Below are 17464 nucleotides of genomic sequence, written 5' to 3'. Positions count from 1 at the left end.
GGACTGAACTCATAGCTTGAGCAGGGGACTGCTTCAGTTATATATTAAGAGAAAAAGGAAGGGGAAAGAAAGAGGGAGAGCACCGATGGGCAACTGGTGTGTTCAAAGATATATAAAGAAAAGAGAGAAGTGAAACAGGATTTGTTTCAACCAGCTGTAGGTATGAAAAATCAATATGTGTAAGAAATGTCCAAGACAGTCCTCAAAACCTCCCTTTGCAGTCAGGGGAGAAAGACTGGTACCTCCATTCAGCCCAACTATTTTACATGCTTTGGCTCCAATTATGCCATTCTCTCCACTGACTATAAGGGGATTCTCAGTGATCAGCTTGGCCACAGACAGCTATGCCTTAGACAGATGGCTGAGACAAATCCCACCCTTGAATGCCATTAATGACACAGCTGTCATGAAAAGGATGCTATGCATGTCTTTCCTGTGAAAGCAAGCCCTGGATGGCTATGAGGTTTGCAAAACAGGCCAGACCTGTAGCTGAAGAACAATGCGGGATCCATTATGGATAAAAGACTCTACCAACCTTCTCTTTAGCACCTCTGGCTTTTATAATTTTGGCTGCTAGCTTGAGACCCGTTGCTTTTTCTTCACATTTGTGCACTTGACCAAATCGCCCTCTAGGGAAAAAAAAAAGAAAAAAAAATCATCTAGTGGTGCTGGTGTTGGTCCTGAATGTAAACTAGGTTATGCACAGCAGAAATGATCCTCTCCCTAATGAGCTCCATTTCAGTTGCTCTATCGTTGCTATTTTGTTGTGTACATTAAACTTGTTACTACTCATTTAGGTGCACCAAAATCACACTGTTTTAGCTGATATTCCATTTGTATGATTCAGTAATACTTGCTTCATTACATCTACAAGCTTTTAATATGTTATGAGGTATCCCAAGCAAGCTAACAGCCATACATACTGTAAGGATAATAACTCAAGTGTACAATCTGCCTCTCTCCATGTCATTCTACTCCAAGGGAAGGATGTGATTTCATTAGCAGCTGCTAAGACCATGCTGCTATCAGAAATTATATCACTCTATCCTAAATTATGTCATCATGAGAGATCAAGCAACTCTCATCAAGCAACACGGCCTGGCAGATTAGCTTTCTGATCTATCTGAAAACATGCATGTATTTTCAGGGATGGGCTGTGCTGATGGGGAGAAACCTACATGTCTCTACATTCTGCTGGCTGCAATGTGAAGTACTACAGAAACATAGGAGCACTGTCACAGAGCCTGAGGGCAGCTGGCTGACCTAGAACAACACCAAATACAAGCCAAGTCTGGTGATGCCAAACCTTCAGCCAAAATTCACTCACACAGTAAAATCAGCCTCCTGTTTTCATTCCTCTCTAAAGCACTGTTAGAACTTAGACTTTCACGACTTTGCCTCTAGTGAGGCATGTTGCTTCCATTTACCTCCTGGGGTGTCTGGCTGTAAATTTTTGCCTTGCTTTTTGTCTTGATTGGGTTCACTTGACTTACCCTCCCAGGATTTCATTCTTGTTAACGTTATAATAACTGCTGATCCCCACCCTTTTGGCTGAGACAATCCGGTGATCAAATGGTGCTGGTGGAGTAGAACTATCATCTACAAAAGAAAAAACAAACAGCATATGAGAGGTCACAAGCAATGCTCATATATGTCTCATATATTTTAGTCCCTCTTCCCCCCAAATAAGTTAAGAACTGAATATACCTACTGTAAGTTATATAGATAGTTCTTTGTTATTTAGAAATCATTTTACTCCAGAGCTCTGACTCAGAAAACAGGGTGTTGTAATTGGGAGCTATTCTATCAAGACAAGCACTCCTTATTTAGTTAGCATTTTTTGCATTGTGAGTAACAAGAGTAGCAACAGGCAAGGTGAAGACAGCTAGACTAAGCCAGTGTAGCTTCATGCCCACAAAGAGCCTGAGCAATTTGCTTAGATGTTTTGGAAGGAATCTGGCTTTTTCTCTAATCAGATTTTTTTTTCCTCAGGGACTGTTAATAGATGAGTATGTACTGTAATTCTCTCTTGGGGAAGGAAGAGACAATGAGATCTCCTGCAAGCCCAGCTAGAAGAGGTCATTTCCCTTCATGGAAACACCTTATGGTGTTCATAGTGCAGAAATCCCTTCTCTACTGACAATCTGATTGACACAACTTGTCATTCTCCCCAGCATGGTCATTGCCTTTAAAGATCGCGTTTAGAGCTTGTGAACGTGATGGAGTTTCATCCTGGCAGGTAACACCTGGGATTTCCACTATAGCTCAGGGCCCAATGTGGTAGGACACATGCTACTCTGAAGAGTTTCTGTGCTTAATAAAAGAAGGCAGATAAAGGCTAAAAAAGGACACGGGGAAGGGATGGTTTCCCAAGATCAGCCTGCAGCAGCTACAGAGTTTTGACACAAATGCAGATCTCCAGTATTATTGTTCAGACCTTCACATGTTGGACCATTCTGGCATCCTGATGTCAAAATCCCTGCTGGAGACCAGCCCTGCATGCCTAATTTCTCTTTGGATTTTTTGCAGGGTGTTGCCATTTCAATTTCATACCCATGTTGTTTTTCATTTGATTGATAATCCCGAGAGCGACCTTTGGCTGACCAAGGTGACAAATACTTCTTCAACTGGTTGGGAGGGCTAGAGCCACAGTGTTTCAACATGAGCTCTCTGGTCTGGAATGCTGGCTCCCTTTTGTGTGGGTCTTGTTGAGCAATTTTAAACCAGTCATTACTCCAGTGAAAATGATTAAAAACACAAACAAAAAACCCATGACAGCATGTAGCTGGCAGGAACACTTTGGTCATTAATGTAACAGTGCATTGTCCTTATTCACAGTGAATGTCCATTTTTCCAGGACACCAGCTGTGTACCTAGATTTTTTTTTGACAGTATTAATAACTTACATGATCAGGAAGTTAGTTCATGTTCAAGGAATTGAGAAAAGCTGGGACTCCTGGAAGTTTGCCACCTACTTGGGATTCTGCAGAGCTTGAATTGCATGTCCTTGAGTATGAATGAGCCTTTGCATGTTACTGAGACCCAAAACTTGCCAAGAAAACCTCTATCCTACAGGAAGAATTTGACCATAATGGCACAAACTCCAAGAGCCCCAGCATGTAAGAGACAGAACATGGATTTTGGAAAGCTCAGTTCTCAAATGTTACCAAACTTTGGGCAAGGAAGTGCTCATTTAAAGAGGCTAGATTATGTGCCAACATTTTAGCCTTCAAGATTTTCTCAATGACAGACCCTCAGTTTTAATTTTCCTGCACACCAAAGGGAATTTCTCCCTATTAAATAATGTTCTGCTCTTACAGATGAAAGATGCTCCAATAGAGAGAAACTAACATTAATGCCACCGGTAACAGTTTACAAAAGCTTAAGACAGATAACAGAGTTCACAGTTTTAGTACACTATCTCTTATTTCTGCTACTGAATCTAAGAGCCTAGCATAGACATTTAATAACTGTTTCCTTTTTCCACTCCACCCTCCACTCCCAAAGCAAAGAAATTCATTGTGCGCTATGCGTGCACACGCACATACATATAGCTTCAAGTGCATCAGGCCACCACCTCATGTTCTATCATTTCATATGCAGGGATAAGCACTGAAATCCTCAAGCAAGAGATCTAATGTTAGAAATCTCTAATTCACTCTGCTCCAGAGTTCATTGCGTGAACACCATTTATCTGACTGTTTGGCAGGATCAGTCAAGCTCCCACACAACAGTCTGTATTTCTTTATTATATAGACTGCAGTTCTCAATTCAGATTGCAATGGCACTAATAGGAGAAAGTTGGTTTTGCAGGCTATGTCCAGAACATTGTAGATTCTGTGTTAACACATGTTCTTAGTACTTCCACAGGTCAACCAGTTTTACCACATATGATGTAATTTCTCCCACCACTTTATATCTACAAGTTTTAGCTCGCTGTTATTAAAAGAAGAGGGAAAGAAGATGGTAATAGTAGAGTAGTTGTGGGAGAAGCAAATCAGTTGCTATTAATTTCTGTCAGAACAGAAGCCTCTAAGAAAAGATGAGCCAACTCCTCAGGCAGTAAATTTTGGTATAATTTGATGCAAGCAAACAGAACCATGGTATTTCCCACCAGTTTAGGATGTGGCCCATGAACAACTGCTTCCCATTGCAGTTACCATGCTCTTCTTTTTCCCCTAATAATTATGATCATGATGTCATTCCTTTTTACAGATGTCTTTGCCTGATCATCACTCTCAATACCAGTGGAATCAAATCTTTGGGTTTTCCCTTTAGGACTACTTCCCGTAAGAACTTTTTTTAGTTTTACATATGCCACCAGCACTTTCTGCATCTAGCCTGCTCTGTTGTCGTCTTTGACTAGGCCTTCAATGTTCACCCGACGCATACTGCTACTACTATGCTCAAATTGGTGAGTCTGCTCAGTGACTGAACTATAATTTCCTGTACCTTTTCCGCAGCCTTTACACCTGCAAGGACAAAACATGGCATTAGAGTACAGTACACATAAAGCAGAACAAATTTAGAAATATACATGAAAAACACACAGACACATATTGCATTAGGCTATTTTGTGTTATGGTGTAAAATAATAAGGTCAAATAAACTGGTTTAATAGTCACTTAGAGGAATAAAATGACCTCTAAGTAATCGTGACAGCAAAATGATTGTCCATTACTGAAATGCCCACTTGAATTCTACTGATTTTAACATTTGGCTATCAATCTCACCTTTAAAGCAATGGGAGAGGACTGGGATTTCATTCTGTTCATATAGGTTCCTGAGAGCTTAAACTGGTTTATCCCTGAAGGGCTAAATATAAATGCAGCACAGAAAGAATTACAGTAAACAAGTTTATCAGTTTAATTGCCTGGGCAAAGTTTCACAGTTTTATATTACCAAGTAAGTTACTAAATGTTGTAGTAACTTAATTACCAGTTGGTACGTGGCCTAACCTAACCTTACTTTGCTCACAGGTTATATGATGCTGCAATGTATAAACATGGCAGAGTGGGAGAATTCTCCTCAAAGATTAAGAATAGCATCACAATTTCCATCGTCCTAACCTTTCTCCCAAGCAAATCATCACAGCACACTGCCAGTACCATAGATTGCCTGTCTGTTCTTAGGGTATAACTTCAGTTCAGAGCTTAGATCTCAGACAGGTAAACTAACTTTCCACTTTTGTATTAGGCTGTATTTTCACCAATATTTATATTAAGCAGCCACTTTGACATGAAACTTGAACTATGTGTTTTTCTAAAGCAAGTATCTCTTAAGCATGTATAGCCTAAGTTTCAGATCTTACCTTCCCTCTGTTGCCTCTTCATCTTGGCTTTGTCCTGCCTCATCTTGATTTGGAGAAAGTGCTGGTGGTTCCTTATCCTCTTTTTCATTCTTATCAGCAACTCCTTCCCCTTCATTCTTCCTCTCTTCTTGTTTTTCAGCTACAGATACCTGATATTCCTCCTTCCTCTCCCCATCTGCTGGGGACTCACTCTCTATCTCCTGACCATTTATCCTTTGACAAGCATCATCAACGGCTTCTTCTTCTTGCTGCCTTTCTGTAGTAAAGGATTTCTGAACAGAGCTCCTCCTGTGTCTGTTATAGCTTTCAAAAGCCAAATTTTCTTGCTTCTGCTCTGGCCCTTCAGGATGAAGTCTGGGAGGATCCATTTGAAGCAGAACAGAACTTTCCCTCTTGGCATTTTCCTTGTTGAGTTTATCAACTTCTTCTTCATGAGAGCAGGACTGGCTCTTCTGTATGGCCCCCTCTGTAAGTAAACAGATCAAGAAGGAATCTGTCAGTAATTCCCTGACAGTCAGTAGTGGTATTAAAGTAGGAGTTGCATGCTCAGCATAACTTCCATTGCTTTTTGAACTAGGCACTTGCTATCCTCTCCTGCTTTCATGTTCAGTGTAAATGTCTTATAAGCAAGAGAAGGGTTATAAGCTTCAGCAGAGTACTTTTTCTTTAAAACTGGGATGTCACGGGCCACAGATTCTTTCCTTTCAGACATAGCACTGGAAAATGTTTTGCTCACTCAAATTTATTATCAGGTTAATAAAGTCCTTATGCAAAGCACTTCTTTGAGCAGTTTGCCACTATGTGCATAGGCACATGACAAGTTAAGTTGCTTGGATGTGATGGCAACGTGATGTTATTTGGACAATTCTCACTCATGCTGGTGAGCATGCATGTAACCCAAACAAGAGCTGCTCAGGAGAGTAAGGGTTATTTCTGTGAAGAAGTAAGGGCTCTACAGTTGTACCCTTAGGACAAGAAACTGATCAGAAAAAAATAATAATAATAATAATAATAAATTCTAACCTGTTGAATCTGGAGGTTTCTTCTCTTTTATAGAATTTGTTCCCGTCTCACTTAAATGTGACTTTTCTTTGGTGTCCTGTGGAGAAGGCAATGGATATGTTAGTGCGTACAGTATTCATGTTGCATTGTTTCTCATGAAGCTGCAGCCTGATTTGTTTGGTCAAATCCAAATACTCTATGATCTAACTCATGCTTGTCCTATGAATGACGGTGCTTTTTTTAATCACTACAAAGCTGATCAGATTGGTACTGGTGTAAAGCAGGAGAAATGATCTCAGTTGTAATCAATATCATTATTGGCATAAAAACAGCCCAGAAAAGATCAGGATTGAGCCTCAGGGACTGAAAGGAAAGCCTTCCAGAAATGAGCTGTTACCCTGCACCAGCTTTTGCTGTTAAAACTAGGTTAGTTAAAACAAAACTAGGAATATTTAATATTCTACTAAAAGTTTTAGTAACAGTCTTACTGACATACTGCAAAAAGATTTTTGCTGTTAATCAACGTCTGGTAACAGCATTTCTAATGATCCATTAATTTATTACAGGCTGACCGAAACAGTTACCATGAATCAGAGCGTATAAACCATCCCATCAGCTTTGTAGTGTTCTCTTATCTACATTTTACAATGTTACAGTGACATCTAGAGGTGCTCTATCCTTAGCCAGCTCCTCAAAAACTTAGCTATTACTTCTGTGTTTGTCCCTATTTACAAATATTCCTCTGCCATTTGCTCAGTGCATTTTTTCATTGGCCACTCCTCGATGTGGTAGGAGGGTGACCAATGCTTCTTTTCCACCTACCTTCTTCCTCTCACAGGACTATGCAACTGGCACCATTATTAGTAGTAATAGATCCAAAAGGTGTGAAAAATGCAGATACTTCCAAACATTTTCCAGAGAGACTACTTTCTCTCTTTGAGCAGCATGGTACGTTTCAACAAAGTATACAGGGGTAAGGCACTAAATTTTGAGTGTTTTAATCATGTAAGCAGTCCCACTGCTTATTCATATTGTACTCTGGGCATGAGTCAGTCCTGTTACTAAACACATTTCTGGTAATCCCTCTGCATTTTTATGCTTCTTTTTTTTTTTCAAATTTCTTTTAATTTCATCAAGCTATACAGAAAATAGGCATGAAAGAAACACCCTGAGAAGCAAAAACAGTTATGAAAAACTGGATAAAACTGCATGGAGGGATTTCAGCAGGACTTCTTCAGAAAATCTTAATCTGCAAGGGAAAAAGAAACTGTACTGTGAGCATGAGAGTTGAGGCTGACAATTCTTTGGGATGCAGTCGGTCCCATGAAGGTGCAAGCTGCAAGATGAGAAATGTCTAAATACAACAAGCCAAGTAGCCTTGAAATATAAATTGGAGCCTTGTTCACATGGAATTTAAATATAAATGTCTTGGCCCCAGGTGGATCACAAAGAATCAACCAATGCTCATTCTGTTTTTCACAGTGGAAAAAGCACTGAAAGAGGCACGGAAAAGCCTTGGAGTTATTCATTCTGCAATGTGACCGCAATTAGTAATGTACTCGGATTCCTGTAAGTATGTCAACCTCACCACACCGCTGAGGACATCAGCTCTGATCAAATACAGTCAGCTGAGCAAATAACCAGAGAAACGGCCTCCAAGCTCTTTGATGCATGGTGCCAGATTTCACTTCTGCATTCAGAATTAATTGCAGGCACACAGTGCTTCCTACTCAATATTGCTGTAGTTTGCAGGTGTGAAATACGGAAGCCAGCTTTTGAAAGTCCATCTAGTGGAATATTGGATGATGCTGAATATCTGAAACTGCCATGGTGTTACATAAATTACTACAGTGTTTATTCAAGCATCGCTTCTGAACTCTTATATTTTAACAGCAGAGGAGGAGTTCATACTAATCCAAATGAGAGCGGAAAAAAAAAAAAAAGAATACAAATAAAACATTTACTGGTATTCTTCAGAATTAATCAGTGCAACTATTTGCAATTAGTATAGGGCCGGTAGTGCACCAGAATAAGAAAAACAAATACGAGGACTAGATATTTGACTGATACAATCTATAGACACGAGTGGCCTGTCTGTGCACACTCTAGTTCTCTCCATGTGAAGGGTTTTTCTCTTAGTAGCAGCATGTGACTTCAACTTGTCAAATTGTAGTCCAGCAATAAAAATATGACTTTCCCCTCACTATTTCTTCCCTTGAAAGGGTGAGATCACACCAGATCTCCTGGAGTTGAGTGAAGTCAATGGGCTCCTTCACCTGTGAGCAGCCACGGCCATCACACTTCTCTGAGGACCTCATCTGAAAAGTGTAGGGGTTCGTAACATGCTTCTTCCTTCAGTGTGGGTACAGCTAGGGGTCCTTTTAACTTAATCCTTATGGGATTTTATTTATTCATGCATTATTCTTCCTGAAATTTGGTGATGTGTGACTCTTTTCAGTCCGTACTTCCTAAAATTATATGAATTAATATTTCTCAGTGCAAATTATGCCTCCACCCTATTATTTTCCCTTTCTTTAATGACTTGAATATACACAGTGAGGTTTATGGCACTACAGATATTTTCCCTACTCATACAAGCCTGAATCTTTTAATGAAGTTTTCATTTTAATTCCAGAAAAGGTTAAATATTAAAATTTAAATTGCGAGCCTACAAAATATACCAAAGCAGAAAGATGTCTGTACCCACACAAGGTGGTATTGTGTATTCAAAAATACATTTTCCAAACTTAAACATACTCTTTCATATTCATATTTCATTGCTAGACCCTAAGTAAGAGAGAGAGAACAAAAGCCCACATGGTGATAACAGAATAATGTAAGATACTCTGGTGGCTAAAACTCCAGTATAGATCACAGAAAAAAAGACACTTTTGGAAATTATTTAAATTGACTTCGGAAAGTATGTCATGAAACCTGCAGAAATTAAGCAACAAGCAATCATATGTATAAATATAACATATTTTAACAGAGATTTCAAGTGCAGTGAGAAATTAATGTTTTTTATAGACATCTGACTCCTTTTTAATGAGCTGTACTTAGTTAAATTCCTTCTTTATACTGTAGCAGTACTAACCTTGGAATGTTTTCCTAGCTATATTTCAATTTTTTTTATTCACCTAATAAAACTCTTTGATTTTTTTTTCCTACTGCAAAAATTTTTGTAATAAATGGCCTCATGAAGCAGCCCCAAGCTTTTAGTTAGAGGTCCTTTATCACTCCATTGCATTTCTCTTGATGTTAGAACATTATGTTCAACTTCAGTCGGTTGATACCAAGACACAAAACTTTGCATATGCCTAGAACATGCTTCTTACACAGTTTCTCTTTCTCAGGTTTTTAATATACTTTGCAGAGCTTTATTATGGTTTTTGTATAAGACCTGGTCACCATCCATTTATCAACATGATTTCAGCAACTCAGGCTTTGTGAAGATTTCTTTTCACTACCAGACAGAAATCAGACATGGGTTTTTCCACCTGAGCACAGCACAGTGGATCCTCTCAGCATCTCCACACTGGTACACAGGAGAATGTGTCATGTATGAAAGAGACCTTGGGGCATCAGAGTGCATGGTGATGCCTCCTGTGCTATCCCCAAAAGACAGTATCCATCCTTACCTTGCTCTTCAATATAAACCCTGTTTTTATCTTCCTCTCAAGAACCCAGCAATGTAAAATGTGAATGCATTTCTGATTCAAACTTATTAATGAGAGAAAATGTACACATGGGAACTCTGCTTTTTCTGTCAGGTGGTACATCTGCCTCAATATCATTATTTTTTCGTATGCTACACAACCCACTGGCACCTTCTGGCAAAATTTTTGATTTTCCACAATCTTTACAGTGCTCCTTGAACTAGATAACGAAATCACTTTTCAGTATAAACCAAACCCAAGTCACAAGACTCTTTCAGTCACACACACAAATACCCCCGAGCCATGAGTTATTCTCTCGGAATAACGTCACCCTAGGTGAGACAGCCTCAGATCCACCCCTTCTCCATACTGCTTGATGTCCTTTTGTGTGTGAGAACTGATAGGGTCCCATGTGCTTCACAGGTGCACATGTACATCGTATGTACCTGGGCCACATCCCAAAAACTTCCTAGGTGCTATTCTCCACATTTTTCACATTACCAATAAACATCTCATCCTCTATAGCGGGCTTCACTCTTGTCACACTGTGAGAAAGGAGGGGAAAAGTCCAGCTCAGAAGTCAATAAAACCCATAAACCACCCATCTGTCAAACTACTGGGGCAACTTTTTGCAATTGTATTGGTTGAGTAGCCTCATTGGTATGAGAATATTTCACAGGTTTACATACTTAGCTGAGCTAAGCATGCAATGATATGCATGGCAAATATGTTCAGACTTCTTGAACAGCTCCTCATAAGTTGCTTTTGGGAAATCACAGCGCTGGGAGATTTCCAAAGTGTTACAAACTTCAAAAATCATCCCCTGCAGCTCTGATGACTCACTTTTAACTGGAGTCCAGAAACGCAGGTTTCCTAATAACGCACTTCATTTAACAAGAAGGGGCTTTGGGTGGTGGTGGGGAAGATCTGGGATTTCTTTATTTCCCTTTTACAGACACACATTTTCCTGTGGCACCTCACCACGAAGGCAGCACACACTGAAAGGAATGTGCTTGGACTCATCCCAGGCTCTGCTGGGGCCGCTGCCCAGCCAGGCATCGCTGCTCGGCATCACTGGTGTGTGCGCACCAAGCCCAGGGTGCTGCCAGTACAGCACCAAATTAATTACGTTCCTGAGCAGCTACCCTTCTCATCAAAAGCCAGCATGGTGGAGAGCCTGCCTTTAATTGGTGGACTTCTGATGACTGGCATGGGCAAAGTCCTCTTGCCTGGGCAAAACCCTCCTACCACTGTCTCCCCTCTTCAAGGAGCGTTTTGCAGGACTCCTCTCCAATAACCTGTCTTGTCTTGCTCCCCTGCACTTACCAGTTACCTCTTTGTCTCATATGTCTCTCTAGATTTGCAAATGAATTGTAGTGGATTCCTGAAATGCTGACTGTAACACGCAGCATTGATGTCATGCCAATAAGCCATATGAGGATGTATGCAGTTATTTAGAAATCAGAGGTGCCTGCTTTAATTCCACGCGTTCCTCAGAGGTATTGGGGGAGCAAAACTGCAGCAGCAGCAGTGCCCGGGGCAGGATGCTACCCAAAGAACATGACAGCAGAGAGCAAGTTCAGAGGCTAAATGAAAGCAAAATTACACAGCATTCTGAATTAGAAGTGCATGAAAAACCTCCTGTGGTTGACAGTAGGGGAGAGAACGGGGCGACATTAGATGAAGATGTCTTGTCTGAATAAAACACCCTGGTTTTACAGAAAGTGAGGGGGAAAATATAACTTTGATATTTTAAAGCTCACTGAAAAACTGGAATGCTCTACTGAGGACATATTTAGGTAAATGCATCAGTCCTGAGGGACAGAAAAGCATTCCCAAATACAAAGGCAGCTAAAGCCCATGCAAGGCTGCAAAGGCAGCGCTGACCAGCTGTGTTGCCCAAGCAGCAGACGACACATCTGCTGAGATCCTACAGAAAGACTCTGCCCTCAAAACCACTGAGGATTGCAGAAACTTGCAGACAGAATAAAAAAAATGAAAATCAATTCCTGACTACTTGGCTGGAATATGAAAAATTCACAGAACACAGCCAATCTGGAGAGAATGTAAATAATGCATAAGGGACCAGTTAGTATTTGTAGGCAAAATGACGGAATGAGAAGAATGGTAAGAGGCTGAGGCTGAACGGATCTTAAAACACAGGTGGCAAACAGAAGTTTCATCGCAGACTTCTGCTAAAGCAACCAGTGACTTGCAATCACAGTGATACCCGCACAGGAGGGACAGAGGATTCAAACAGAAAGCACAACTCCCACTGATGGGGAGTTTTAGTGTGGGAAACAGCCTTAAATCGCTAATAGTCATTAGTCCTGTGGCAACGCCTGTAGAAATGGCAGGAGACTGAAATTATAGCAACCTGCAGGCAAATGCAGAACATTCAGCACTGCTTTTATGATGGCAACAGAAGGGGCTTTCTGACTCTCCAGGTGAGTATTTGCAGGTTAATAACATAGGATCTCTAAACCGTTTAATTTGGAGGAAATAAGTGAAGTGAATTTTACCCTCTTTCTTTATGGGTGGAAGGACTAAGACTGCAAATGGAGTTACAGAGTCATTTTGCAACAGGATTATCACAGACTACTTAGAAAGGTGAATTTGAGGAAAACCTCAGGACTTTTAAAGACACTTACTGTAGAACTGCTGATTTCCCCGGGCGGTAGTAGTGAGAAAATAACTTAAAACAACAAGTAATGCGTGCTACTCCTCTCAGCCACATGGTGATGGGGTCATGCTGTATGCGGTGGAAAATGGCTGGGAGACATTTGGCAGCAGTGACAAAGCACAAAGTGTCTGCAGGCTACACAATATTATAACTCCAACCCCAAACAGAAATAAACTAACCTCCTGTACGAGGCAGCAGAGGTATTTTAGGATGGCAGTAAAAGGCAGGAAAGCAGAAATTTTGTTTCAGAGAAGAGTGATCCCTATATTTTGCAGAGCACAAAAAGTCCCTGTGAAGGCTGTGATCTGGAAACTGTTCCAGCTGCTGCTGAAGCCAGAAGGGAGATTACACACCCCAGATGCTTATCACCACTTCTCTACCTCTCTCCCGTTGCCCTTCTTCCCTCCCAACAGAGGCAGCTGTCCCCTTTGTTCTGCCTTTTCAACTGCTCTCTGCTCAATCCGGTTCTGTAAAATGAGCAAGTTAGGAAAAAATCAAAACCATCTCTACAATTAATAAAGCAGAGCACCTCTCCAAAGAGGGAAGGATGGAAGGGCAGGTGATTTAGCAGTACGTAAGCACTGCTTTATCCAAGTGTATGGTGGCCACTTCTTGCACAGCTCACTAGTAATTAAGGATGATTGGATTATTTTGCAGACCCAAGCTGTGGACAGCCAGGTATTTATCAGAAAGCTCAGGCACTATCAGGCAGCACGTGCTGGTAGCTTGGGGAGGGTGGGTGACAAATTGGCCCGTCACCCAGGACATCTGTCCACCTCCAGCAGTGCACAAAAGCAGGTGCTGTCCTTCCAAAATAACCGTAGAGAGAGGATCACTTTGCTCATGGCCATAAGGGAACAGAATAGGGCTGTCCATGTCTGGAGCGACGACAGGGTTGCTCAGCGATGCAATACGGATTCCACCTGCAGTAACACCGATTTTGGTCTTACCGACTGGTGGCCAGCACTTCTGTGTTGGTCAAAATTGTCTTCAGGTGGGGGCTGGGGACAGCAATAAGGACTGTGTTAACAGAATAAAGGGTTAATTTTTGCACAACTGGGTAGGTCTGTTCATTGCTATGCCACCAGGTATCACTGGTACGTTTCAGGTGCAAAATTCTGCAAGGGTGAGAAGATACGCAATCCCCTATTTCTCAATTTCTTTTGGAGAAATTTCTTTTTGCTTTTCTTTTTCTTTTGTCACAATATTTTAAAACTCCATTTGTAAATCTATTTTGAATAAGTGGCAGGCAGAGGCACAAGCAACCGACTTCACAGTGTCTCATGCACCTGGCGTTTCACTAACTTGGTCAGAGATGCTGTTTCTACCTCCTCAGGCAGGGGAGAGTGTTTGTCCTGAACGCTGATGAATGCTGGCTCCCACCAAACTAACACCCAGGCTCAGCAGTCTCTGCTGAAGGATATCATACCATTTTCCATTATTCTTAATGCAGGGCTGAATTCAAGTCTGTTTTTGCTTAAAGCCAAGATGACTGAGTGTTTACTAAAGCCAGCTGTTGTTCGCAAGATAGCTTGATAATTTTATGATGGTCCTTTACTAATAAATCAAACACACAGAGAGGAAGGTAATGACAAGCTAACATATGTATGCTATCTAATAAAACAAACATAATATTAACAGAGTAATAATATCACCAGCATGACTCCAGACGTGCTCCTGCTGCCTTTGCTAAGCCCTGGTGCTATACAAGCTCCTACTGAGGCCACTACATTGCCGAAAGTCTGCCTGAACAGCAATGAATTAGCAAGGGGATTACAAATGGAGCTGCTGCTGGAATAAAGACAGAAACCCCACTCACCCCTCCTCTTTTTGAGTCTTTTTCAGTAGGCTGCCACCAGCAAAAAAGCCAGCACAGTCCCCTCCTCTCTCTTCCCCCATGTTTCTACAGCAGACGACAGCCTCTGTCACCGACACAGGCAGAGCTCTACCTCAGGCTGCAGTGATCGCAGCTTTACACAGATGCCCTCTGCGTCTCTCTCTGTGCATGGGGCTTTCACAACAGATGCCCTTGTTGGTGTTTTAAAAAGTAAAAAATAAAAGAAACCTTAACTGCAAAATAAATAATATTTTCTCATCAAGGTAAGGGCACAAAAGAAGGAAACTTCTCTTTTGTTCTCCTGCACTGAAACCAGCCCGACCTGATGTTCAAAGAAGGCCTGTAAAAAATCACTTTTATTGCCTGTCTCCTTTGGCAGGGCAGCAACTTCTCCCCCCAGTTACTGATGTCCTGGGAACAAGGCTGTGCATGTTATATCCTTACATGGTGGCAGAGCAGACAGTTCAATGGATGGAGCTTTACAAGGCACTCCTCTGCTGCTGTTCAGCACCAGCCACCGTGAAGTTTCCCATGAGGGCTCAAATGCTTCTGGTCTAGCTGAGAAGTGGGGCTGCCTACAAGTAAGCCAGCTGAGCAATACTGGGCGCTTCTGTTTTCAAGGGAGGCCATTTCCAGTGATAACTTCACACGATGCTTCTCCTGGTCAAAAACTTTAGAAAACCAAACTCCCTCAATTACTCTTTAAGTGTATCAAACAGTGAAGCCTGTATGTGATCTTTTTTTTCTTTTTTGAAGGGGGAAAAATAAAGCAAAGCAGAAAAAGAATATGAAAGGCAACCTTTTGGTTCACTCTGGGTTCAGCATATTTTGTTAGAAGAAATTCCTTCATTTTCTAGTGCTATTGGGCTTCTTTACCAAACAAGGAATAGTCAAACTGCCTCACAAGGGCCTATTCTACTCAGTGGAACCTTTCAAGAGATTTTTGTGGTCTCTTAATCTGGCCTGTAAAGAACATAGCGAAACTCCCATTACGGTGACACAGGCATTTTTTCCCCTGAGGAAGTTTACACAAGCCACAGCTCCGGTTACAGTGACCTTACCTCGGATCCCAGTTTAGAAGCCCTCCCTCCCCACTGATGTCAGCAGAAATACCAGATTGGAACAGCACACTTAAGTTGTTCTTTGAAATAAAGGACATCATACACATGCACGGCCCCAATCCAAAGTCCACTGTAGTCATCGGAAGGTTTTTCATCAGTTTCACTGAGTGTAGACTACACGACATACAACATGACTCCTGAAACTTGATTTCCCCCGATCATTATAAATCTGGTGAATATCACAGCAAAATGTATATCCAGGACCCAAGCCCACTGAACTCTGTGACAATCTTGTCACCGATGTCAGTGACCCCTAACTATGTATTATAACTGTAAGGAGATCATTAGAAAAAAATAAACGGGGTTATCACTAAGTAGATTTTTGTATCTTTTCCACCAAAACTTGCTCAGTTTGTTCTAATACGTTTCTTTTTTAAAGCATATGGGCTGTTCTCGCTTAAATGTTAATGAAATGACAGAGCTAAGCATACAGGAGAACATATCTGTGGCTTGCAATGATTCTTGACAAGATGAAAAACAAACCTAGGCTCACCTTTTCAATTTTCTTCTTGAGCAGGGCACCAGCTGTTGTCTGCGAGAAAATCTGCATCCCAAAACCATGTCCAGCTCCTTTTGTGTAATCACCGAACTTATAAAGCTTACGTTTTTGAACATGGTGTTTTAAGCTTGAATGATGAATTATTAATGTTTTAACCTTTTCAGCCAGAGGCCCTACAAGCTTCTGTATTCCAGAAACACTTTGCTCCAGTCCATCTAGTCTTTTAACTTGCTGCTCTGCATTCCTGTTTATATCAGAAAGAGATTTTTTCATTGTAAGGCAAAGCCTCTTCATTTCATTACTTTTTAGATTTTTGTTTCTTTCCATCCTCGACGCAGGTTCAGATGTCTCCGCTTTTACAATCCCAATATCTTTTTCAATGCAACAGATTTCTTGAGAAACACTGTTGAGCTTCTTAAGGACATTGTCTTGCAGAATCAACAGCTTATCTATTTTTTGTTCAAGGGAGGCAAACTTCATATCCATGATGTTAAAACTTTCAGATGTGCTGACATCACTGCTTTCAACACGAAGAATTTGGGGTGGCTCCATTGCAATATCAGGCCCTTGGTTTTGCAAAGCATTTGGATCAAATATTTTGGCTAAGTTGTTGACCTTAGTTGTAGAAGAGCTCTGCCTGCTGGATGTGGTCATTTTGCTGGCTTGTGTAGGAAGAGAAAATGCTCTGATGCTCAGCTGCTTGAGGACACTAGCAGTTGCAAAGGCTTCCCATCCAGACTGCGCAGGTATACAGGCTACTTTGGCAACTCCAGCTCAACTAATTAACAAACTACTCTCATACATTTGACTAAAACAGAGGGAAGAGACATCCAAATTATTTAGGAAGGAAAGCGTCTTGAATCCATTATTTTTTTACATACATATCTGTTTCCAAATGAAGCAAATAGAGAGGTGAGCATCCTAAATGCACTCGGTTCAGTGACATCAGCCCTAGCAGGGACAGAAGTATTTGCACGCAAAAGGAATTTGTCAGCAAAAAGGCTACACGATATGTGAGAAGCCTCTAAGGGCAGAGACGCCTTGGCAGTGGTGCTGATGCTTTTCAAAAGCCTAGTATGCAATGTGATCCCTGCTCTGAAGAGAATAAGGGCCCTAACAGGGACCTTAAATGTGGCTGCTTGAAATTGCTACGTCTTAAGGTGAGCTTTTCAGATGAAAGCCTCTATTGCTTCAGAAGTCTCTTATTCCAGGCAGGAAGTTGATAGAGTTGCTAAAAACAAATACATTACAGAAGGTAAAAGAAGGAGATACTGGAATGCAGATACTTGAAAAAGTCAGAGCTTTTTCTCTACCCTATAGCTAGCTCTCCACACAAGCAATTCCCTTCATAGACA

General features: G+C 41.2%; 1 protein-coding gene across 2 annotated transcripts in view; it reads right to left on the bottom strand.

Moving 5' to 3' along the window:
* The window catches only part of MYLK4 (myosin light chain kinase family member 4), a 30485-nt gene extending 13929 nt beyond the window's left edge, over nt 1-16556 (bottom strand). Inside the window, exons 1-6 of one of the 2 annotated variants that reach the window (XM_040549432.1) lie at nt 16104-16556; nt 6335-6410; nt 5312-5777; nt 4453-4472; nt 1494-1599; nt 536-629 (exon numbers count right to left, since the gene is read on the bottom strand). In XM_040549432.1, coding sequence (XP_040405366.1) covers nt 536-629; nt 1494-1599; nt 4453-4472; nt 5312-5777; nt 6335-6410; nt 16104-16436 — 1095 coding nt within the window. In that variant the 5' untranslated portion in view covers nt 16437-16556. The remainder of the gene's footprint in view (nt 1-535; nt 630-1493; nt 1600-4452; nt 4473-5311; nt 5778-6334; nt 6411-16103) is intronic. The other variant, XM_040549433.1, reaches the window with a different exon arrangement.
* Between the last annotated feature and the right edge of the window lie 908 nt (nt 16557-17464).

The sequence above is a fragment of the Cygnus olor genome, chromosome 2 (genome assembly GCF_009769625.2).
Source record: "Cygnus olor isolate bCygOlo1 chromosome 2, bCygOlo1.pri.v2, whole genome shotgun sequence".
In the NCBI taxonomy this organism is placed as follows: domain Eukaryota; kingdom Metazoa; phylum Chordata; class Aves; order Anseriformes; family Anatidae; genus Cygnus; species Cygnus olor.
This window is presented reverse-complemented; position numbering and strand designations above follow the sequence as displayed.